General features: G+C 42.1%; 1 protein-coding gene across 2 annotated transcripts in view; it reads left to right on the forward strand.

The window, feature by feature from the left end:
• The window catches only part of uvrag (UV radiation resistance associated gene), a 271,436-nt gene that overhangs the window by 232,045 nt on the left and 13,411 nt on the right, over positions 1-25,980 (forward strand). For both annotated transcript variants that reach the window (XM_052025683.1, XM_052025684.1), the window contains one exon: positions 24,100-24,191. In XM_052025683.1, the coding sequence (XP_051881643.1) occupies positions 24,100-24,191 (92 nt within the window). The remainder of the gene's footprint in view (positions 1-24,099; positions 24,192-25,980) is intronic.

Raw genomic sequence — 25,980 nt, forward strand, 5'->3', positions numbered from 1 at the left:
ATCTTCAACCAATATCATTCACTCGTCTGTGAAGTGTTTCTGCTTATGTGCTTGGTGAATTGTGCCCTTTGACTAGAGTTCAATTTCATGACATAGGAGAAAGATCCTTGTGCATATTTGTTGAATGAGCAATATTTCTGTGCATTGCTCTGAAATTACATTAATTGCTCAGCAGAACCAGCTTTTTCAGTCGATACTGTTTATGCTGCTTAAGTCCTTGAAATAAGTCCTATTATTCAATGCTGCACCTTGCCTCCATCAAGCTCCCTGCAGAAGTGGAACTAATCTGCAAGACTTGTGCAAAGCTATTCGACATACATTGCCTATACTCCAAAACCAAGGTCACCCCCCAAGCTCAATAGTAGAGCTACAGTGCTCAGATGATATTTGCAATTGTACATGTACAGAGCTCATTGTTGACTTCTTCATATACAGAGGATGGGTCTTGTACTAAACACTTTCAAAACAAAGGTCCCATACCAATCAGTACCAGCACCGTCATGGCACAATACTGCCTTCAGACAATGGAAGTTCATGGCAAGGCCATAGCAAAAGTGTGCCACTTCCCCTAATACCCGAGCCATCTCAGGCAGGCATTGAAGAAGAACATAGCCTTTGGTCTGCCAGCCTAGCTTTTGAACTGCTGAGGAAGGTGTTTGAAGATCAGAATCTCAAATCTGGAACAAAGCTTATTGTCTATGGATAGCAGTGATCTCTGCCCTTCAGATCGTTCTGAAACTTGGACTAACAGCAGATACTTCAAGATAAGAGACCAACAAAGCTTTCTTTGCAAAAACCTTCCAAATCCATTGCAGGTCAAGTGATCTGATGTCCATGTTGTTTCCCAGGTTAACATTCCCATCACTTAATAAAATTTGGCCAGCAAACCATGTCGTTCACCTGCCTGACACCAGACTCCTGACACTATCTCAGAAACTACCCAGCTACCCTTCCCACAAAGCACCTCCTGCCCCATCTGTAGTAGAGTCTGCAGCCCCAGCTTGGCCTCATAGTCACTTCAGAAACCCCAAAACCAGAGTGGAAGAAGGTCATCCTTGATCCCAAAAAACTATCTAAGAATAAGAAGACGTGGATCTTTGCTGTTGTTTTTTTTCAATCTAAACCTGTAAACATGTTATTTGCACTCTCAAGAACATACCTAGCTTCACCTTAAATGCACCTACACAGCTTGCCTCAGAACTACTGGATGTAGCATGTGACACATTTTTGATCACTTTGAATAAAATTTCTCCCAAGGTCCTTAATCAGATTTGTCGGTGTATTTATGACACTATTGTGTGCACAGGTGGTTACTTCTAGTGTTTGAATGTCACTTGACAGAGAGAGAGCTGGTTTTTATGTTGCCAATAAATCCCTTTATTGTTTTCTTGAGTAATTGTTAAGGCATCTGCCTACTTTGGTAGGGTACAAGTCTCCTGACCCCATTTGAAGAAGGACTTGCGCTGATTTAAAAACAGAAAATGCTGGAAATATTCAGCAGGTCAAGGTGGCATCTGTGGGAGAGGAAGAGATAACACTTAAGGTCAAAGACCCTTTGGCAGCATTGACCAGTTCTGACCCAAGATCTCCAACCTGTAATGGTAACTCTGTTTCTCTCTGTGCAAATGCTACCCGACCTGCTGAGTGTTTCCAGCATTTTCCATTTTATTTCAGATTTCCAGCATCTGCAGTTTTTTTTTCCTTCAATGATATCCTGGCTTTCATTCCTCACTTAATCTATGATAAGCAAGATGGTCACTGAGCCATTCACTTTGTTGCTATTTGCAAACTCTTGTTCTGTGCAAAATGTTTGCCCTATTTTCTTAGAAGACCATTTAACAGAATTCAAAATTATTCATTCTACATGTAGAATTTTAAGGGGTGTGATCAGTCCTGTGCAAATGTGCTCTATAAACCAAGGAATCTAATTTCAGAATAACCAGTAAACTGTAACCTGTGTGGGCTTTGAGTGAGGTGCCCAAAGAGGGGGTAAAATGTAAAATGGACCGACATCTTAATGCAGCTTTGGACAAACATTTGAATATAAAGCAATGTAAAGCCCAATGAATTATTAAGCTGCAAGGAGGTTGAAGGTTATGCTTTGCTTTGTGTACACATCAAAGACAAAAGAATGAATAGCACAAACTTGGATATACCATTGGTTCTGTAATAGACCCACCCTATTGTATAGCTTCTTAAAGACTTTGTAGTCTTCAAACAAACTTCAAAGCAGTTTGTGATGGCTGCCTTGTATCGTGTTCCTTTATTTTCCTCTCTTGTGCTTAATGGATACTCTACTTCCTCTGATCCTGTCCCAAGAAGAAATGGTCAAATTCTCCATTTTGATGTTATTTCTGATTCTGGCACTGTGTTATGTGACATCATTACAATATTTTGCTGGTTAAAAATTTAGAATTATGGAAGTGTTACAAAGTTGGACTATCTTACTATCTAAATACGGTGAGGTGTTTTTATGCATTGCTCACTAAAGGAAATTCTGTTCTCACTTGAAGGTAGGTCAATTAAGTGCAATTCAATTTTGTGTGTTTACTGGACTAACCTTGCCAGCATCACCTACTGTAAGGATTTGCAGCATGGCTAATCTGTACCTCAACTCTATTCACTTGCCCTCAACCCATTTCCTTGAAGATGCTTGTCCAATAAGAGATCCTTCAGTCTCAGTTTTGGCGGTTGCATTTGCCCTGGTGACCAAAGGGTGATGGGTTCCACTCACTCCCACCACAGCGTCTTAGAGTCTTACAGCAAGGAAACAGGCCCTTCGGCCCAACTCATCTGTGCCGACTTTGTGGCCCGGAGAGCCAGTCCCATTCTGCCCGCATTTGGCCCATAGCCCTCTAAACCTCTCCTATCCATGTACTTATCTAGATGGCTTTTAAATGTTGCTAACGTGTCCACCTCGATCACTATTTCTGGCAGCTCATTGCAAATGCATGCCACCCTTTGCTTGAAGAATCTGTCCCAAAGACCTGAAGGTAAAATCCTGATTGGCTTACTGGTGTAATAACGAGGGAGTTCTGCACTGAGGTGCACCATTTCAGATGAGGAACTGTATACCTTCCTGAATGGCACTCCTATAAGGAAAGGCGGGGTAACTCTGGTCTCCCCGCTGACATTTGCACCTTTCTCGTGCAACTGAATGAAACAATCTGGTTGTTATCATTTTGTTTGTGGAAGCTTTCTCTGGTTTCCAGGTTTCCCTGCATTACAGCAAGTACTTCATGACTTGCATTAGTTTGGGATATCCTGATAGTCACTTAATCTTTCCAGTGCTTCCATCCATTTATATTTTTTTCCTTAATTGATTTCCCCTTAAATGCATCCAATTCCATCATGTACCTGTCTGAAGATAGAATAGTTTGGCCACCTTTTGGCTTTCATTGAGAATGCTTTCCAAAACGAATTATCACACCAACTTCTTTCCAGTCTCTGTATGCTGTCCTGGTATTGATATACTGTGGTGAGATACCTGGCTGCTGGCACATTTAAAGGTTACATTAGAAACTGCTGAGCATTCCTTTCTCTCTGCTTACCTAGTACAGAATGTAAAATGCAGATGTCACCAAATTTTCCAAATCTTTCTTTATTATGAATTGTGGATTATTTTGAATGTTTTCAATCAATATAATGAATTGAATTTACTAATCTTCCAAAACTGATTAACTTAAAGTGCAACTAAAATAGTTTTTAATGAATTACCCAGTTTTTCAAAATTTTCTACTTGAATGCCACTTTACTGGCTGGGGAAAAGGGGGGGAAAGCTATAGTAGCTGCTTTTTTTTCTTTGCAAGGGTATTACTTAGTTGATCAATTTACTGTTAATTTACAAGTACAATGAGCAACGATGCTGTTTGTGGTAATCAAAGACCTTTTGTAGGGTTGAGTGTAACCTCCTCGTTCTGCACCTGCAGCAGATTGTGACATCTGCATTGTGATTCATCCATACTCTTTCCATTGGCTCAAATTTTAGATCAACCCATCTACTAATCAGAGTACATGTTACTGCTTGCTAGGGTTTAATCTGTTGATGAAAATTGATATCCATTCTGCTTGTTCTGGCCCACAGGACAACTGGATGTTGCCTGCAAGTACTAAGTATCACTGTCCCGCAAATGCTGGACAGCAGTAAGGTCATGCTGAAGTCTTCAGAAAAGAATTAACCCCAAGTCAATTTCATTTTTTTCAATTCATAAGTAGGATGAATGTAAAGTTTTATTAACCCATTTTAATATGCTCTGTCTTGTCCTTTGTCAGAGGATCAGTATCCATGTATGTAAAGTTCATTGATTTTTCTTTCCAATGTGCTACCACATTGTATAACCATAGAAAATTTACAACACAGCAGGAGGCTATTTGGCTCAATGTAAAGTGCGGGTCAAAACCAAAACTTTCCAGTTTAATCCAACTCGATTTGTAACCCAGCAGGTCACAGCCCCTCAAGTACACACCTGGGTACTATTTAAATAGGTCGATGATTTCTGCCTCCCCTACTCTGGGCAGTAAGTTTCATCACACATCATCCTCTGGGTGGGGAAAAGTATTTCCTTTATCAATTATGCCCCCTGGATTTTGACCTGTTTACTAAGGGAAGTAGGTCCTAACCATTTTATTGTATCTAGACCCATTATAATTTTATATTTCATAACGTCTCCACTCAACTGCCTCTGATCCAAGTAACCATACTTGTCCAGTCTTTACTCACAGCTACATTTTCCAGTCTAAGCAACACCTTTGTAGATCCCCTCTGCACCCACTCAAGTGCAGTTGATCTTTCTTCTTACCTGAACTGTACACAGTATTCAAGGTGTCCCTAACTATTATTATGTATGATTCTGGCATGAACTCCTTTCTAACATTCTGTGCCTCAGCTAATGAAGGAAAGCTACCTTTAAGGAACTGTGCATATACACTCAAGTCCTCTGCTCCTCCACGGCACTCGGTATCCTCCCATATTACCATAGAACCATACAGCACAATACAGGCCCTTCTGCCCACCACGTTGTGCTGACCTTCAAACCACACCTAAGACTATCTAACTCCTTCCTCCCACATATCGCTCTAATTTTAAATTCCTCCATATGCTTATCTAACAATCTCTTGAATTTGACCAACATATCTGCCTCCACCACTACCCCAGGCAGCACATTCCATGCACCAACCACTCTCTGGGTGAAAAACCTTCCTCTGATATCTCTCTTGAACTTCCCACCCATTACTTTAAAGCCATGCCCTCTTGTATTGAGCATTGGTGTCCTGGGAAAGAGGTGCTGGCTGTCCACTCTATCTATTCCTCTTAATTACCTCGTCTTGTTGCATATCTCCCACTAAAAGTTAATTACATTGGACTAGCAGTGTAATGACAGCAAAACGGTTGGCTTTTGCTGCCATTATACCATGAAACACACAGCAATGTCTGGAGTATGAACATGCATAAAAAATACTGACATTCTTAAGCTGCAGTCAGTGACTTCTTACTCGTGGGATGAGTTGTTTTGCTAGTTTTTCCATTGTAATCTTAGAAATCAGACTCTGTCCATACATGCTTGCCAGAGGCAACAAATTATATATAAAAAAGGAAACAGTGAGCCTGAATTTTAGTTGGTCTTGGTGTTGGGCAGTCCCTGGGAATCAAGGTTGCCTTCCTTCTGCTCTTGTTTTAGTAGGTTCTGAGGTAACTGATAAGGCCAGTGTGGGAAATGTAGACTCTTCCACAGGCACAGCTTGGAGGTAGCTGATGGGATGTAGTTTGTGAGTTGGTGCAGTCGCACAAGGCTCTGCACGCTCCTGATGTGTAACCTTGAGGTTCTCAATGCCATCCAGAATGCTGCTGCTCCACTTTGAGCGGTCATGGACCAGAGGTTTCACAGGGAATGGTGGGGTTATTGCACTTCCTCAAGGAAGCCTTTGCCACATCCTTGAATCTTTTCCTCTGTTTGCTTAGTGTTCTCCTCCCATGACAGCTTGTAATTGTATCTTTTTTCGGAGTCTGGTGTCAGGCATACGAGTAATGGACTGAGAATAACTAGGGCTTCATTGCTAAGGATATTGACCTGGAAGATGGCGCTGACATTGGTTTGTTCACCCTTCCGGTGAATTTGGATGACTTTGCAGAGGCAGCATTGGTGGTATCTCTAGTGCCTTGCTTGAGATTCCTGCTGTAGTTAGTCCAGTCTTGTATAGCAAGTCTGTAGGAATTTCAGCATCTGGGCATCGCTGGCAAGGCCAACATTTATTGCTCCTCCCGAATTGCCCTTGAAGAGCTGGTGGTGAGCTGCTGTCTTGAACCATGACATCCCTCCTTGTAAGGATGCTGTCAGTGTTGATGGATAGGCAGTTCTAGGGTTTGGGGCTAGTGATATATTTCCATGTCAGGATGGTGTACCACTTGGATGGGAACTTGCAAGTGGTGGTGTTCCCATGCACTTGCTGCCCTTGTCCTCCTCGTGGCAGATTTGGGAGGTCTGTCAGAGTTACCTAGACAAGTAAATGCAGTGCATTTTCAAAGAAAGCCATCCACAAAGATCCAGCAATCATTGTATGTGCAGCTCCCATTTTATGAAATGAAAATCAGACACTTATGAACAGTTCTTAATCCAAAATTACAGGAAATGGTTTCCTTCATTACCTAAGAGTTTTTAAACCATAAGATATAGGAGCAGAATTAGGCCATTCAGCCCATCGAGTGTGCTCCATTCAATCCATACAAACCATAATTAATGCTTATCAGCCTTTCTAACCTCCAAAGTTAGTTATATCTATGGTTTGTAATCCCCTCAGATATTTCAAAATATATGAGCGGTTTTAAATCCTTCATCAAGTTACCATAATCATGCTCTCTCATGTTTAGAATATCAGTTAAAAATTCTGCTCTTTGTCTCCTTGTTTGAAAGATTTTTTTTTCGATGTGATGTGTGACTCAGGTAGTGTACTGATATCACCTGTTGCTGAGCTTCGGGGATGCCCTGTAACTGATACCTGATAGCAACAGGCAAAACACTGGGTCCTTGTTTCTGCTGTTCATGTTTCCTTGGCACTGCATTGACCAAACCAGCAAGAGCAGCCTAAAGTGAGAGGAAGGTCATGTGATTACATTGGACAGATGTTTCTTAACTTGTTGGTTCCTCCAAATATTTTCCCTTCTATGAATTTGGCAGATTTTATCTTTTTCCCCAAACAGTAAAGAATGCTATACTTAAAGTACATGATTTGACATTGCCAAAGACTAATATTTTAAAATCTACCTTTCTTTGTCCTTCCCAAGTAGCTCAATCCTATGCATGAGCAAATTAATCCAATAGGCTTGGAGCCCACTTTTTTTTTTGAAACATCATGCTTAGTTTTGGAAGGTGAACTTTTCAGTGTTCCAGCACTGTTGACCCCAGCGTAGAGCCCCTTGGTTCTCTGCTGTTGATTGGTAAGCTTACAACTTCTTTATCATACATATTTTGGACTGATCCCCATTTCCCGAAATTTCTTCGTGTCCATGAATCATAATTCTCTTAAAATGTAGTCAATAATTGAGCACATACGAGGCAGACGATTCCAATGGTTCATAACAGTCTAAGTGAAGAAATTTCTCTGTTTCAGTCCTAAGTGATTGGCTGTTTATCCTGAGACTCTGACCAGCTGCTCAAGTCTGTCCAGCCAATGAAAACCTTTTGGCCTCTTGTTTGTCAAGTCCTCACTTTCCTTTCTTTGGGTATCCTTTTATATGGTTGAGAGGAAGACATGCAATCTTCATAAGATAAGATCTTTATTAGTCACATGTACATCGAGACACACAGTGAAATACATCTTTTGCGTAGTGACTTTGGGGGGCAGCCCGCAAGTGTCGCCACACTTCCGGCGCCTTCTCAGTTCATTGTTTCATTGCACCTGTGCATACATGTACTTGTGCATATCACAATAAATTTGATTTTGACAAATTTGAGAGAATGCATAGAAAGATTATGGGGTAACGAGCCTTTCCAATTCCCCCACCTCCCTGTTGGTGAAACACAACCTACTTGCCCCATCTACCATTTCCCTCTGTCTCCTCTTAATCCCCCTCTCCTCTTCATTACAGCTGAAAGCAGAATGATAGAAGTGAGAAAATATGAAATATTGTCTAGGTAGGTGGCATTTAGAAAGCCTGATTTTGTAAAGAGTGGTTGAGATTAGGAGGTTGCCCAATTTGGATGCGTGTGTGTAAAAATAGACACATGTGTTTGTTGGTTTTATCTGAATATGGTTTACATATTGCTCTTTATATACCACAGATGTCACTATTCAGAGCCAGGATCTGAATAAAGCTTTTAATCCATGCAGTTGTTTGTTCTATCTTGTTTTGAATGGCGTCCAACACTCCACCCCTCTTCTTGTGTGGGAGAAATTTTCTAGCCATTGCTCACTTCTCATCTCTTTGTTGCAAGGGAATGCAATCACCGCTAATTGTACTCCGTTTAGTGTTCAGCATTCTTTGTCACCTTGTCTAGTGATTTTTATATTTGTGCACACTGGATTCTCTAAAATAAAGTCCTTAGTAATTTAAAATAATGTCAACACAGTTTTCTCTTTTATGAAACCAGTCACTCCCCCAGCAATAGAATTAAACCCAACTTCCTCCCCATTCAGCACTAAAGTAAATCTTGAAAACCTTAAGCTACTCTTTGAAATGATGTGAAATACTATCGTAATCTTAGAGGTTCTGAATTATGATTTTTTTCAATTGTGGAATGAACGCCTTGATGCTATTTATTCATGGAGACAAAACCATGGTATTGAATGAACTGTATCATCCCTGTCCAGTGGAAATATTACTTTTCACAGGCTTTTGTTTCCCATCTCATTGCTGTTTTTGAAACTGCTTACGTTGGTGAGCCGATATATGCGTTCCCATCACAGAATCCTTCAGTGATGCTGCAAATCTCAGCTGTAAAATTACCTCATCACTGTGTTCTGTTAACTGGGAGCAAACTTTACACAGTTCTACCTCGGGAGAATTTAAACAAAGAAGTTCACTGAAAGGACAAAGATCTCAAGCTTTGAATAATATTAATGTGTTTCGTAAATTAGTTATGGGCCATTATTATAGAGATTAATTCCTGGCGCTGAAAAAACTGGAACACAACATTTACCTTTTTTATGTGAATTATGGTTAAGATCTTATTTTGCCAGGTTTCTGTGCTTTCCTCTTGTCCTCTGAGTCTGATGGTGAGACTGGATTCTGGCCACTCCCTTTTGATGTGCTAATGGACTTGGAGGGATGTCACTGTGCTCATCTTGCGATGGCTATGATAACATCACAACTGCTGTGAAGCAATCAACTGCTTAAATACCTCTTGCATGGAGAAGTATCTTGAAATCAGATGCAAATGAGAAAACCAAAGAACTTCTGGCACTGGTGACTTGGTCAAAGATCCTGGTCTTAATGTTGGAATGAGAAGATGAGGGTAGTGATGAAACTGGACTTTGCAGGCATCAGCTCAAGATTGGGCAGCCAATATGAAAGACTGTTGTAAAAGTTTAGAGTTGGAAGAATGCAGACATCTGAGCATGGTACAGCTGGTAGAGATGCAAAGTAGAGAAGAGAAAAAGCCATGTAGAGATTTCAATGTCAAGATGAAACTTTTAAAAATGGTGCGCCAAGTACCATCATGAGCCAACTAACAATGGCGTGGGTAATAGACAAGCTGGCTATGCTGCAGAGTTTTAAATGCACAGACGTAAAAATTATAAGTTGCCAAAAAATAATGCAAAAGGGGAATAACGAGGTAGGGTTCATGGACCATTCAGAAATCTAATGGCGGAGGGGAAGAAGCTGTTCCTGAATCAGAGTGTGGGTCTTCAGGCTCACATACCTCCTCCTTGATGGTAGTAACGAGGAACGGGCATGTCCCAGGTGGTGAAGGTCCTTAGTGACGGATTCTGCCGCCTTAATGCACCGCCTCTTGAAGGTGTCCTCGTCGGTGGAGAGGGTTGTGCCTGTGATGGAGCTGGCTGAGTCTAGAACCCTCTTCAGCCTTTTGAGATCCTGTGCTTTGGAGGCTCCCTACCAGGCTGTGATGCAACCAGTCAGAATGCTCTCCACCGTATACATCTACAGAAATTTGTAAGAGTCTTTAATGACATAACAAAGTTCTGAGATGTTGATGCCCAAGAACTTGAAGCTGTTCACCCTTTCCACCGATTTAATAGAAAAGTGAACAACCCACAATCTGCTGAAGGAACTCGGTGGGTCTAGCAGCATCTGTGTGTGGGGAGGGATTGTCAATATTTTGGGTCAAAACCCAATAGAAAGATGATAAGTATAGCAACACACATAGTCAACATTTCAGGTTGAGACCCTTCATCAAGGTTGGAAAAAAAGAGTATAACAAGGTGGAGGGAAGGGGGAGGAACAAGAACTGGCAGGTGATAGGTGGATCCAGGTGAGAGGGGGATAGGCAGGTGAGGGGGGGATGTGGGGATGGTGCAAGAGCTGGAAATGTAGCATTCAACAGACCAGATTGCACCTGAAATAGAAAGGGAAACAAAGTTGATGTTTTGGGTCATCGGAACTCTTTCTCTTTCTACAGATACCGAGTGTGTTTCTGGTGTTTTCTGATTTGTTTCAGATTTCCAGCATCTGCAGTTTTCCTTTGCCTAATGTTGTTTTGCATTTTTTTAAAAAATATTATTATTGTGGAGGCTTTTGGAAAATTTTTGTCGTATTTAATGTGTTGTGTCAACTTTCTGCTGCTGTTAGTGACCTGTTCAGCTCTTCTAGGTTGAAGTTCAGTACCAGAATTGCATTTGAGCTCATTCCCTGGACTGGTGTGCTGATAGAAAGAGGGCTACTGCATTTATGAAAGTATCGTTCTGTGGGTGAGGACATTATTTCAGTAGATGGCTATTAAAGATTCCATAAACATGAACTTCTCCAAGTTCTCTTGACCATATTCCTGCTTCAGTTAATTCTATCAACAAAAATAATTCACTCATCTCCAAGCAATTTGTCAGAAATTGTTAATGGCAAAGGACATTTTTGCTCAACATTCAATGCATTCCTAAGAGTAATTCATTGCATGAAGTGTTTTGGCACATTTCTTTGCAGTCGTACACTCCATAAGTACAAGTATTATATCCATTCCAAAGAATATTAAGTCTCTTAATTTTCTTACTTTGATGGAATAAATGCTCCAGATAAGTGAACAAGTTCCTTTGTTCTTTTGAAGGATTCCCATTGCTTCCATATAGCAAGACTGCATAAACAGCAGAACACCACCTTTTCTCACTTCCTCTAAGTTTCTGCACACCTTGTATTTTCTCTGAAAGAACTCTGCAGGATGCCGTTGTAGAATGTTGGTATAAAAAAGAATCAGACTTCCATTTATTAAGAATCCTGTGCAAAATCACAAATGTTCTTCTTGCCTTATTTCACTTTGCCATTTCCTTCACAACTCAGTATGTAATGGGTTTCCGAGTGGATTATTTTTAAATCGTTCTCCAGTTACAAATATCAGTACCGTGCTTGGCTGGGGATGGGGTACGATTCTTCATACTGCTAATTGTAATGACATTTTAGTTGTATTCTTTGCGTGTAATTTACAACTTTATTACAGCTTTCAAACTGAGCAGAAACTTCCCTTGTGAACGTGTACCACCATGCTTGACAGCGAGCAATGGACAGCTGACGGCACTAAAACACTCTTAAGGAGCTAATCACGAAATGATCAGTCAGTTGTGCATGGCTATTTGATCCTCCATTTGATTTTTTTTCAGTAAATGGTTTTAACTTGGACTTTCAAAACCTTGCCTGAGTTCTGAGCAATGGCAATGGTGTATATTTATACAGCACATCAGACGTGGTCAGGCATCCCAAAGGGTTTCAAGAGTATATTGTCAAACTGGATTGGCCCAGAGCCACAGGAAGAGAGATAGTCGGCTAGATTCCTCTCTCGCAGAATGCCCATAGTCACATTGGTCTCTTGGAGGCACGTTGGCCACCAGTGTTCTGCAGGCCCCTTCGCTGTTGCCATTTTCTAAGGTGCTTCGGTTCCCAGACAGTGAGTTGGCTACAGGAAATTGGAAATTAAGGCACAACTCGTAGACTGTCCTGATGGCTGTCTCGTTAATGTGCACTGTCCAGCCTTTTACCACTGTTTTCACGTCTCTGATGATTGGAAACATATAGGAACAGATGTAATAGTCAAACAGCAAGAAAACATCTCGGCTCATTGACTCTGCACCAACCATCAAGCATCCATTTACACTAATGCAATTCACAGTTGTACGTATGTTCTCATTAACACACACTCTCTCTCTCTCTCTCTCTCTCCCTCTCTCTCTCTCCCTCTCTCTCTCTCTCTCTCTCTCTCTCTCTCTCTCTCTCTCTCTCTCTCTCTCTCTCTCTCTCTCTCTCTCTCTCTCTCTCTCTCTCTCTCTCTCTCTCTCTCTCTTCCCCCCCCCCCTCTCTCTTCCCCCCCCTCCTCCTCTGTGATGAAACCCATGTGGTCATGGAGAATGTGCACCAATGGTCAGGACTAAACCCAAGTTGCTGGCTCTGAGTCAGAAGCTCTACTAGCTATGTCACCACTTGGTGTGAAGTAAAAATATTAACATCAGTTAAACTAAAGCTTTAAAAAAAAAGAAACCTGGATTTTCATTACTTTATTAGTGAAGGTCCGGTGAAAAGGACCACACTAATTAAGGCAGCTATGGTTGGTGTAAAGCTTAAGGGGTGGAGCGGGAGCTCAGCTGCGAGCGTTTCTGATCTCCAACACGTCCTGTGCTGCAGTGATCAGGGGTGGAGGATCCAATCTCACTTTCATGCAGCAGCTAGCCGGTGGTTCTCTCAGGAGCTGTTAGCCAAATTCAGCTGATCCAGCCCATCAAGGCATGTATCTGAAAGCTAGGCCATAGAGGTTTAACATAGAACATTACAGCACAGTACAGGCCCTTCGGCCCACAATGTTGTGCTGACATTTTATCCTGCTCTAAGATCTATCTAACACTTCCCTCCCACATAGCCCTCCATTTCTCTATCATTCATGTGTCTAAGAGTTTCGTAAATGTCCCTAATGTATCTGCCCCCACAACCTCTGCCAGCAGTGCATTCCACGCACCCACCATTCTGTGTAAAAAAAAACTTGCCCCTGACATCCCCTTTATACCTTCCTCCAATCACCTTAAAATTATGCCCCCTCGTGTTAACCATTTTCGCCCCAGGAAAGTCTCTGACTGTCCACTCAATCTATGCCTCTTATCATCTCGTTTTAAGAAACCTCACGGAAGATCCAGAGGTTGGCAGAGAGGATTAGGAAAGGAGCTCAGTAACGTACAGCTCAGTGACTTCAAGTTTTCCAACATTACTGATCATTCAGACCCCTTTTAAACCTCACTGTCAAGTATGCCAGTGATGATCCAGACCATTAGAGCTGCCTGAGTGTAATTAAAGCATCTGTTAGGCTGGGAGAGGATGTTGGTGTCGGTTCACTTATCCCATGAGAGGATTATACAGAGGCTGTGTGTGGCACCCCTCCAGTACTTTGAGATGCCTTCCATGTCTCCTGAAATGATCAGGGGAGTAGACATCAGTAGACTGGGTTTTGAGTGTGACGGAGACTCTGTGCCTGGAGTTCCACAGCAAAGGCAGAGCACTGGCTTAAAGTACTCACCTATAATGGGGTTTCTGCAGCTCATGCTCCACTCATTACTAAAATCAGAGCCGCGAGGTAATGATGCAGCTCTACAAAACTCTGGTTAGACCACACTTGGAGTACTGTGTCCAGTTCTGGTCGTCTCATGATAGGAAGGATGTGGAAGCATTGGAAAGGGTGCAGAGGAGATTTACCAGGATGCTGCCTGGATTGAAGAGTGTGGATTATGAGGAGAGAGTAAGGGAGCTAGGGCTTTACTCTTTGGAGAGAAGGAGGATGAGAGGAGACATGATGGAGGTGTACAAAATATTAAGAGGAATAGATAGAGTAGGCAGCCAGCACCTCTTTCCCAGGGCACCAATGCTCAATACAAGAGGGCATGGCTGTAAAGTAATGGGTGGGAAGTTCAAGGGAGATATCAGAGGGAGGTTTTTCACCAACAGAGTGGTGCATGGAATGTGCTGCCTGGGGTAGTGGTGGAGGCTGATACGTTGGTCAAGTTCAAGAGATTGTTAGATAAGCATATGGAGGAATTTAAAATAGAGGGATATGTGGGAGGAAGGGGTTAGATAGTCTTAGGTGTGGTTTAAAGGTCGGCACAACATGGTGGGCCGAAGGGCCTGTATTGTGCTGTATTGTTCTATGGTTCTATGAATCTGAGTCCTCATTAATGAATTTTCTCCATGATGGGCACAGGTTGGGAAACACGAGCTTTGCGAGCTAAAAGCACACCCACGTGGCAGTGAAAGTTGGGGATTAGTGAGAGGCGAGACACAGAGCTTAGCGTGTTTTAGGGAAAAAAGGAAATTAGAGGGAAAGAGAAATTTGGAAATGAGCAGGGGAGTTTTGAAATATGAGAATCTGCCCTCCCCACAACTCCATGGAGCAGCAGAAAGAAGGGCAGTGGGTTAATGATAGGAAACAAAATCCCACCGTTCTCTCCCAACTTAAACTTTGCAACTGAGAGTAGAACATAATTAATTTGCACTACATCATATTGTTATCAAAGCACTGATGCTTTGCTGTTTTAGAGTTAACTGTCAGTAAATGTACTTCATTTATTCCTTCACAAAAATTTTTTTGATGTGCAACGCACCCTGTGGCTGTACAAAAGTTATTCATCACCTTGCTACTCTACTGGGGTTTCAGCTGCTCCAATAGCAGTAAAGAAACTGTCGTGTTCTGGAGGAGTGATGACTGCCCACCAAAGTCAGGGTCAGGCTGAAGAGCACATAAAAGATGAGTCTGCCTTAAATTTTCATCATCAATCATCAGTGTTGTTTTAGTTAGGAGCCAATGATCTGGAGTTGGATATTGGAAAGGGAGAAAGAGCACACATGGGTACTGACAGAAAGGAAAATTGAGTAATTGGAATCCCAAATTAAAACAAGCTACCATAAATACAAATCGAGGCCTGGTAAAGAATTGGGACTTTCCAGAATGTGCACCCTTCATCTTGTTCAGCTTCTACTTAAATTTGTTGTATTGTACAGACACTCTTTAGGCAAAATATTTTGATATTAGATTATTTGAATTGCAAAATCACTTGTTTTAAACAGTGGTTTTGAGATGTCCTTTAGCACTAAGTATGTAGATGGTGCAGTATGAGTATATTCCAATAGACAGTAACATGTGCCATCTATGTTGGCCCAATCTGCTCTTCAGGTTACCAATCTCATTCAACGCTGACCCAAATGCACCTAATATTGCTCACATCCTCTGAGCACCCTTCTCCTTACCTCAAGTAGTGCATTTCCCAATTCTATGAGGAGACTACTAGATTCCAACAACGATACATTGTGGTGGAAAATTTATTCAGAAAATTGGATGCAACAAATCATTCCTTTGTGAGTAACCACTGCCAGCTCTGAATTGAGCCTGTAACTAAATGCAGGAGCTGTGCCAAAAATAAGTTGTAGATTAAATGGACAGTGTGCACAAGTAGTTTGGAATGGCATATTATGGCCTTAATAGTGATTCATCTTGGAATTTGCTGAGCATGGATATATTTCTTGCCCATTCTGACTGTTCTGTGGTGGTGGGTTGCTTCCAACATGAAGTAGGGAATCAGGATTTTGACCTAGCAAGGATGGAGCAGAACACTTATCTTTGAGCGTGGTACTGGAGAAAGCTATTGAATTAGCAACTCAAATGAGAAGGGGAAAATGAACTGTGTAACTGATGGAAGGTTAGATTCAGAGAGGTGTTGTTGAGGAATATGGGATAGAACAGTACAGCACAGGAAAAGGCTCTTTGACCCACCACATTCGTGCTAATTAACTAATCCTATTTGCCTGCGCATGATTCCTATGCCTCTATTCCCTTCCTGTTTGTGTCTGTCTAAATGCTTCTTAAACATTGCTATTGTATCTGCTTCTACCAGCTCCTGTAGTAGCATGTTGCAGGTACCTGCCACTCTGTTCTTTAAAAAAAAACTTGCCTTGCAAATTGCCTTAAACTTCCCCCTCTCACCTTAAAGCTCTGCCCTCTAGTATTTGGCATTTCCACCCTGGGGAAAAGAAACTCTATTGACACCATCTTTGCCCCTCATAATTTTACATACTTCTGTCAGGTCGCTCCTCAGCTTCCAATGCTCCAGAGAAAACAATCCAAATTTGTCCACCCTCTCCTTGTAGCTAATACTCACCAATCCAGGCAACATCTTCTGCGCACCCTCTCCAAGACCTCCACATCCTTCCTGTAGTGTGGTGACAAGAACTACGCACGATACTCGATCTTTGATATTTATGTCCCTTAAGTCCATTCTACCTTCTTAAAGTTCTTGTGTCAAATTCTGAAGGTAAGATATGTAGAAATAAATCTGCCTGCTTCGGGGTGTTCAAAGTAATGCAACACAATTTGAAGAGAAGCAGAGAGTTCTCCGTATCCTGGCCAAATGTTCTCGACCAGAACAGCCAAAGAGCAAATTATCTGGTCATCTATTCACATGAAACCTTGCTGGAAGTGAATTGGGTTCAGTAACTTGCAGTCCATTGGTTGTGAAATGCTTTGGGATGTTCCATGAATATGTTGAGAAATTGACTGAATTTTTTTTGGGTAAAATATGCAGAAGAGTTTTATACCATGTAAATTAGTTTTGCAACAGTCCAAGTAATTATCTTGCCTTGGCCACATTGTTAAAAGGGTATAGGTTTAAGCTGAGAGGGAAAAGGGTACGGAGGTGCAACTTCATGCAGAGGGTGGTGCATATATGGAATGAGCTGCCAGAGGAAGTGGTTGAGGCAAGTACACTAACAACGTTGAAAAGATACGTGGATAGGAAAGGTTCAGAGGGATATGGGTCAAGGGTAGGCAAATGGGACCAGTTTAAATGGGCATCTTGGTTGGCATGGGCGAGTTGGGCAGAAAGGCCTGTTTCTGTGCTGTATAGCTCTGACTCCATAATTAAATAAAGGGGCATGAAATAAGGTTTAAGTTCTGCCCACCAATGGGAGGATTTGTGACTTTGGGAATGAGGAGAAGTTAATTGTTGATTTTTCAGATTTCCAAAGGCACAGCTTCTAACTGTATTCCAATTTGGAGCCTCGTGCAGTCATTGATCGATGCACGCATGACAACTTTCAAACAACTTAAAACCCTGTTCAAAGCCGAACTTCATTATGACCCCACCTGCTCCCTTCGACGTTGGTACCAAGCCTCCGTGCTTGGCATGCTCTAACATTGAATCCAATCTTTGTAATAAATAAAGCTGTTCTGCTGAGGTGGAATTTGTAACATCAACGCAGCTTATGTTTGTAATTATTTAGCCTGGTTGCAGATGTTTGGCTGTTTTAACTAACCTGGCTCTGAAATTTAGAAAACAGTGTAACACATGTATGTTGTGTTTGTTTTTTTTATTATTACCTAACGGATATCTTGAAGACTTTCCTCTGAAAGCATCCACTTTACTTTCTTGCCAAAATGTTGAGTTATTTTAGTTTAAAATAACTCCAATACAATAGCTGCTCAATAATATTGCCTCTGGGAGCCATAAGTAAAACACATTACAAGGAGAGAGAAGTTATTAGAAGAGGCAATTTTTCTTGTCTGAATGGTTAAGGAAGTTATAAACTATACATTAGTACATTAAGAACTATAATGGTGGAAGGGGAGCATATGCCTACCAAAGCACTGCACTCGGTGCACCTGCAACTTGATTCCACCCACTGATCCCAGCCAATGGTGAAAGTAGGTGGTCTTGGTGTGGAAAGATGGAATGGAAGTAATCAGTCTGGCATTTGCAGATAAGATTTCTTTATTAGTCACATGTACATCGAAACACATAGTGAAATACATCTTTTTGCATTGTGTTTTGGGGGCAGCCCACAAGTGTCGCCACGCTTCCGGCACCAACATAGTATGCCCACAACTTCCTAACCCGTACGTCTTTGGAATGTGGGAGGAAACTGGAGCACCCGGAGGAAACCCACGCAGACACGGGGAGAACGTACAAACTCCTTACAGACAGTGGCCGGAATTGAACCCAAGTCACTGGCGCTGTAAAGCGTTACGCTAACCGCTACGCTACCATACCTTTTTAGATACCATTTAAGGTGTATCATTGGTTACATTATTTAGGAATAGATAGAGTAGACAGTCAGCGCCTCCTTCCCAGGGCACCAGTGCTCAAGACGAGAGGGCATAGCTTTAAGGTTATGGGTGGGAGGTTCAGGGGAGATGTCAGGGGGAGGTTTTTCACCCAGAGAGTGGTTGGGGCATGGAATGCACTGCCTGGGGTGGTGGTGGAGGCAGATACATTGGACAGGTTCAAGAGTTTGTTGGATAGGCATATGGAGGAATGTGAGATAGAGGGATATGCAGGAGGAAAGGGTTAGATAGTGTGAGGGTGGTTTGATGGACGGCACAACATGGTGGGCCGAAGGGCCTGTTTTGTGCTGCGTGGTTCTATGGTTGAAGGTGAGGAGAAAATGACTTCAAATTGCCAGTTCAAGGGCCACTAAGTGAACTAGCAAGTTTGCATTCGTCATCATTAGAACATCCCAGCAAGTTTTTCTTCATACGGTAGCTGGTTTTTATTTGGCAGGGTATAACGATAACTAGGTAGTTCTGTTCATAGAGTCATCGAGAGATGTATCATGGAAACAGGCCCTTTGGCCCACCACATCCATGCAGACCATCAGCCACACATTTACACTAATCCTACATTAATGCCATTTCTTTATTCCCACTTTTTCTTGAACCTCCCTCCACATTCTACCACTCATCAACGCACTATGGGAAATTTACAGTGGCCAATTAACCCACATGTCTTTAGGATGTGTGAGGAAACCAGAGCACTCGGAAGAAACCAATGCAGTCACAGGGAGAATATGCAGACTCCACCCAGACAGCACCAGAGGGCAGGATTGAACCTGGGTCTCCGGTGCTGTAAGTCAGCAGCTCTACTAGCTGCACCGCTATGTTGGTGATTCATGATTTGCAGCTTGTCCTGGGTTGCATTCTAAATTATGTTTACATTCTGCAGCATCGTGTCTTTCTGACTTGGGTGAGAGTGTATCGCAGCGGGAATTACTACACACATAAAATTAGCCTTTTATAGTTTTGCTCATTGTCTGTCATAGCCTAGCTTTAACTTGAGTTGCACAATCATGCAGTTGTATAACCAGCAGAGAGACAGCTCTCATTGTCATTGAACAAGAGATATAGAACAATTGGAAATGTGGGTAGAGAAATGGGAGATGGAGTTTAATCCAGACAAGTGTGAGGTGTTGCACTTTGGGAGGTCAAATGTAAGGATAAAGTATGCAGTAAATGGTATTGGTTTATTATTGTCACTTGTACCGAGGTACAGTGAAAAACTTGTCTTACAAACTGATCGTATAGGTCAATTCATTACACAGTGCAGTTACATTGAGTTAGTACGGAATGCATTGATGTAGTACAGGTAAAAACAGTAACAGTACAGAGTAAAGTGTCACAGCTACAGAGAGAGTGCAGTGCAATAAGGTGCAAGGTCACAACAAGGTAGATCGTGAGGTCATAGTCCACCTCATTGTATAAGGGAACCATTCAATAGTCTTATCACAGTGGCAGAACCCTTAAGAGCATTGATGTACCTAGGGATCTTGGGGTGTGGTCCATAGCTTTCTGAAAGTGACAACACGAGTAGATAGGGCGGTAAGGAAGGCATACGGCATGCTTGTCTTCATCGGTCAGGTAATTTGAGTATAAAAGTTGGGAAGTCATATTGCTGTTGTAAAAATAAAACATTGTTGGGTCACATTTTGAATACTCTGTGCAGTTCTGGTTACCCCATTACAGGAAGGATGTGGAGGCTTTACAGAGGGTGAAGAAGAGATTCACCAGGATGTTGCCTGGATTAGAGAGCATGAGCTATAAGGAGAGGTTGGACAAACTTGGATCATTTTCTCCCAAGCTTCAGAGGCTGAGAGGAGACCTGATAGAAGTGTGTAAAATTATGAGAGGCATAGATAGGGTAGATAGTCTTTTTTTCCCCAGGGTGAAAATGTCAAAAACTAAAGGGCATAGGTTTAAGGTGAGAGGGAGAAAGTTTAAAGGAAATGTGAGGCAAGTTTTTTTTAAACAGAGACTGGTAGGTGCCTGGAACACACTGCCAATGGGATGGTAGAAGCAGATATGATGGTGATGATTAAGAGGCACTTAGACAGGCACATGACCAGGCAGGGAATGGAGGGATAGAGATCAAATGCAGGCGGAAATGATTTAGTTTGATTTGGCATTATGGTCAGCATAGATATCATGGGCTGAAGGACCTGTTCCTCTGCTATACTGTTCTATGTTCGAAGAGGAAGCTGCATTTAACATTGTAAAATTTCCCAGAGCTTCACCAGCATTAAACATGATTTAGTATCAAGCATATGGGCATCTTGAGGTGGATCACCAAAATCATCAGTTGAGGAGCATCTTAAGGGAAGTCCTGAGTGGCCTGTATATTTCCTAAAGATCTGAGAGCACAGCCACCTGTTGAATTAAAGTGGCGTGGTGGCATCGCAAAGTTTTAGCATCATAGGAGACAGCAGCAAGACCATGGAAGAATGCTGAAACAAGGATGAGAATTTGAACTGGTTTTCCACTGGGACCATGCTGAGTCCAATAGCTGATTTTTTTTATACATTGCTTTCCTTCATGTATATCCATGGTATACAATGTGGTTCTGCACAACTGCTTGTTAAAGGGTGTTTTTTTTTGTCTATTCTTATTTGGGGAGAATGCTGTCTCAGTTCTGCGCTCTCTCTCTCTCATTATTAAGCTTTGGGAGCTGGTCTGCTTAGCTCATCTGAAATATAGTGCAGAATATAGAAATGGGCGACGCATCTACTTGACAATTTTACTCAGTAACAGAATTGGTAAGTAGCTCTCCTCTACTGTAAACCCACAACAGGTGCTATGAAGTCCTTTATTAAACCATTCAGAACCCTGATGTGGTTGTCAAATTTCTCCTTCTACTCTACTCTGTTTTGTATGTATGTAAACTTGCACGTATGCCATCTTAAAAGGTCTAACCTTAAAAAAACTCAAGTTTGTCTTGGGAGTGAAAACAAGACTTAAAAAGTGACAGCGAACCTAGAATTTAGGGCAGCTGTCTCTAAGCTTCGTCAAAGAGGTAGGCTTAAGAAGCTGCTTTAAAGAGGAGAGCGGTAGATAGGTGCAGAAGTTTAGGGAGGGATTTTCAGGGCCTTGAGCTTGACAGCTGAAGGCACAGCTGTCGGTAGTGGGTCAAGTTTTCTGGTTGCTTTCGTCTGATATCTCTCGTGCTCGCTCACTCTCTCTCATTTCTACCTTTTCTCATACTGATCAAAAGCAATGTTCTCATACACTAACACTCGACTCTCTGGCTGATATCTCCTTGCTGTTTGTGTTTAATTGATGTTTGTTTTTCCTGCATTTTAGCGGTTGTGGCACATTTAAAGTACTACTTTCAATGTCATGTGTGTTTTGAAGCATCCTGATATTGTTATAGGTGCTATGTAAATACAGGACTCCTCTCCAAATAATTCAAGGTTTCTTCTATCCTGGATTTTTCAAGTATTTTCTACTGTGGCACAGCAGTTAGAGCAGTTAGTTATCTCAACTCAAGGGATGTGTGTTTGATCCTGACCTTGGGCATTGTCTATGTGCAGTTTGCATGTTCTTCTCAGTAGGTTTCTGCCGGGTTCTCCTAGTTTTCTCCTACATCCCAAAGATGTGGGATGTTAATTGGAGGATGTAAATTCCCACTTTTAGTGTAGATAAGTGGCAAAAGGAATCGGAGGAGTTGACGGGCATGAGAGAGCACATGTTGTGAGGGTGCAGGGATAGGGGGAACAGGACTGAATGGGATTGGTCTGCTTGGAGCTGGCACAAATCCAGTGGTCCAAATAGTTGCCTCTGTGTCACTATAAATATGATATTGTAGCGACTCACTGTCTGAGCAGGCGAACCGGCTCAGCAGTCGGGTCACATGTCGTCGGAGCAGCGAGACCCAAGATGGCGTTGGGCCTCCGTCTTCCCCGAGCGACAGGGAGAACCCGCGTGCGGGAAAGGTTTGATGACGTAGCGTGTACGTCATTGCCGTGTTAAGTGGGCGGGAACAGTCTCTCTTAAAAGGCCCATGCAAGGCAGGAAAATAAACCAGTTCTTGTTCTGAAACCCTTCGACTAGTGTCTTGTTTTCACATCGCGGTAGCAGCCACTACAATATTAAGTTACTTTTTAGCAAAATTTTTTATTGTGCAAGTCTGTGTTGTCTTCTCCTAACCTCGATTTATTTCATAATCTTTTGTTATTTGGATAGCCAGCTTTCTCAGTTGAAGGGGCTCAGTCATTGCTCTCAACCCAGGTGACTGAATGATTGATGTGTCAATATGCCTCGGTCTTTGCATTTCTCCAGTTTTTGTTTTACTGTGCCCCTTGTGTCTCAGTGACTGGGACTGGACACTGTACTCAAGTGGAGTTTTGTGAAAGTTTGCTTGGGGCTTTCTCTAGCTTTAGTACCACCTGGTGCAATAAAACAAGCCCTTGGAGGAACTTGGCAGATCAGGCAGCATCTGTAGAGGGAAATAGACAGTAGACATTTCAGTTGTCGGTCCAGATGAAGTCAAAGTCGAGTTTGTCGTTATATGCACAAGTACATGTGTGCACAGCTGCCATGAACAACTTGCTTGCAGCAGCATCGCAAGCACATAGCATCATAAAAGCAGCATTCACAAGAAAAACATGAATTGTGTATAATTTATTATGCTTAATTTTTACAAGAAAGAACACAATTAGAACAAAAAAAAAGTTCATTTAAGTTCAAAGTGATCAAAGTGGTGATAATGTTGCTATAATGTAGTGATTGGGGTTGTTCCGGTTGGTTCAAGAAATGAATGGTTGAGGGAGGAGCTGTTTTTGAACCTGGTGGTGTGGGACTTCAGGCTTCTGTGCCTCCTGCCCGATGGTAGCTACGAGAAGATGGCATGGCCCGGATGGTGGGAATCTTTGCTGACGGATGTTGCCTTTTTGAGGCAGCGCCTCCTGTAGATACTACCAATGGCAAATATAGAGTCATGCAGCATGCAAACAAGCCCTTCGGCCCATTAAGCTATGCTGACCATCAATATACTGTGCTGCTGCATAAAGTTAATTTTCATGGCCTTTATACACTGTTATATATGTTTATGACAACAGTAGAGATTAGATATCTTTATTAGTCATGTGTACAATGAAACACAGTGAAATACATCTTTTGCGTAGTGTCTTGGGGGCAGCCCTCAAGTGCCACCACACTTCTGGTGCCAACATAGCATGCCCACAACTTCCTAACCCGTACGTCTTTGGAATGTGGGAGGAAACCGGAGCACCCGGAGGAGACCCACGCAGACATGGAGAACGTACAAACTTCTCACAGACAGCAGCCAGAATTGAACCCAGGTTGCTGGTGCTGTAATAGTGTCACGCTAACCGCTACACTACCGTGCCTGCCAATAAACTTGAACCACCCACTAATCCTACATTAACCCCATTTTATTCTCCCCATTCCCCCACATTCTGCCTGTACCTCCTGCCTGATGGTAGCTGTGAGAAGGGTCTTTACCTGAGACATCAAGTGTCCATTTCCCTCTACAGATGCTGCCTGACTCGCTAAGTTCCTCCAGTAGTTTGTGTTTTTTTTTGCTCCAGACTTCAGCATCTGCAGACCTGTCTCCTTTATCTGGTGCTGTGTTTGCATTACTGTTACAATTGCAGCAATATGAAATTGTCTCCAACCCCTTGTAAAATGAAATAGTTGGGCCTGAAGTGAATAGTAAAGTATCTTCTGCCTCTTCACAGAATTCCTGCGGTAATCCAATTGTGGACTGGTTGGGATTTCAGGTGAAAAGGCTCTAATTATAACATCCTGTAAAAGCCTCTAAGATCTTCATTTGAAAAAAGCTAATTCTGTGAAGTGTTCAAAAACTATAACTGTAAGGAAACAATAAACCTTTTGTTTGTATTTACAGCTAAGATACCAGCATGGCATGTCCACACCAGATCTCCGACAGACACTGCCTAACCTGAAAAGCTTCATGGAACAAGGGCTAATGGTACGATGGTATGTATCAAGTCCCTGCATTACATCTTGTTAAGGATGGATCAGGTTTGAGTGGACATTATTAAAATCACTCTAGCATGTTTAACATAAGTTTTGGGGAAAGGAACAGAAAAACTGTAGAATCAGTGAAAGGTCATTCATTCAATATGCCCAGCAACCTTGTCCCTTTTCAAGCTCGTCATCTTTGCCTTACTCGCTTCTAATTACATTTTGAAATAACATGCGTCAGTGGCTGGTGACATATTAAACATCGTTCAGCTTTTGGTGAGAAGATCTACTGCTAACCTCTCTCCCTTCTAACTTGCGAACTCTTCACCGTTGAAAACAATTTCCTGCAGTGCCTGTTGTCAATTTTCCTATATAATCTTGAAAGTTTCCATTGGTTCATTTCTCTCAAAGAAAGCAACCCTGATTTTCTTGAACTTGGAAACACCCAAGTTTTTTACCTCCGCCTGCCCAGTGTAACGACACTTTGTGAGGAGAATCACCAATGTCACAGAATGGTTGCGGCACTGAATGAGGCCATTCAACCCTTTGAGTCCAGACCAGTTCCGTGTGCATCTCATTCCTATCCCCCAACCTCTCCCCACAGACCCTGCAGATTCTTTCCTTTTGCATACTTAATTGAACACTACAGTTCAAACTTCCTCCATTACTACCCCTGGCAGTGTGTTTCAGGCCTCAGTTACTGTGTGTGTGAGGGGGAAAACAAGTCACTATTAGTTCTTCACTCAGGTACCTTCTTTCTGTGTTCCCTTCTGCCAACGAGAACTGCTTCTCTCTATCTGCTCTCTCCAGACCCTTCATGATTTTGAATATCTCACTATTCCAAAGAAAACAGCCCCAACACTTCAAGTCTGTCCTCATCCCTGGAATTATGTTTGTAAATATCTTCTGCACCTTCTCTGAAGCACTTTCACCTTTCCTAAAGAGCATTACCCAGAACTGGACACACTATTCCAGTTGTGGCAAACCAATGTTTTATAAAGTGCAAGCATGCATCAATAGAGTGAGTAGGCTCAAGTGGAGCATAAATATTTGACATGGATCTATCTGTTGGACCAAATTGGCTATTTCTTGGCTTTAAAGTCCCATGTGGTTTTAACATCGTGCATATTTTTTTCTTGTCCCAGTTGTCCACTTCATTTGTGCAATTTCCTTTACTGAGTTTGAGTTTCGTTATAAATGTATATTGAGGATCATTGCTGGGTTATTAGTAAAGTGCGTGGAATTCCTGGGACTGTTGAGTGAAAGAGCAGCTAGACTTCTGTTTTACTCATTCAGGTGCTTTGTTTTCCATTTGCCATAAATTTCGCTCTCTCGCTCTCGCTCTCTCTCACTCTATGCTCTCCCATCCTCCCTCACTCCCTCTTTCCTCAGTCTTTCAACTCTTCCCACAGCATTTCCAGAACCTCAGCTCTACTGTCTCTACAATTGGAACAATAAACTGACTGACCTTTTCCTCGTTCTTTACTTTCTTGATTCCATATTGCTGCTGTCTTTGAGTTTGTTAATCTTTTACTAATAAAATACAAATGATTACAGAGCGTGCTTTTGTGTAGAGCACATTATTAAGTGCACAATAGATCATTCTAATATTGCTTCTCCAACTATGTCAGCCTCTTCTGTCAATATTTGTTTAAATAGGTAAGAGTAGTGCCAGATGCAGGTCTGAAAAATATATGACACCGTGTCATAAAGCCTTGCAGTGATGTGGCATTTTATCACATCTCTCAAATATCTCAAAACACTTGCATACTTTGTGTAACTTTGAAGTTCTTTGACTGTT

This window comes from Pristis pectinata, chromosome 11, assembly GCF_009764475.1.
Source record: "Pristis pectinata isolate sPriPec2 chromosome 11, sPriPec2.1.pri, whole genome shotgun sequence".
Classification (NCBI taxonomy): Eukaryota; Metazoa; Chordata; class Chondrichthyes; order Rhinopristiformes; family Pristidae; genus Pristis; species Pristis pectinata.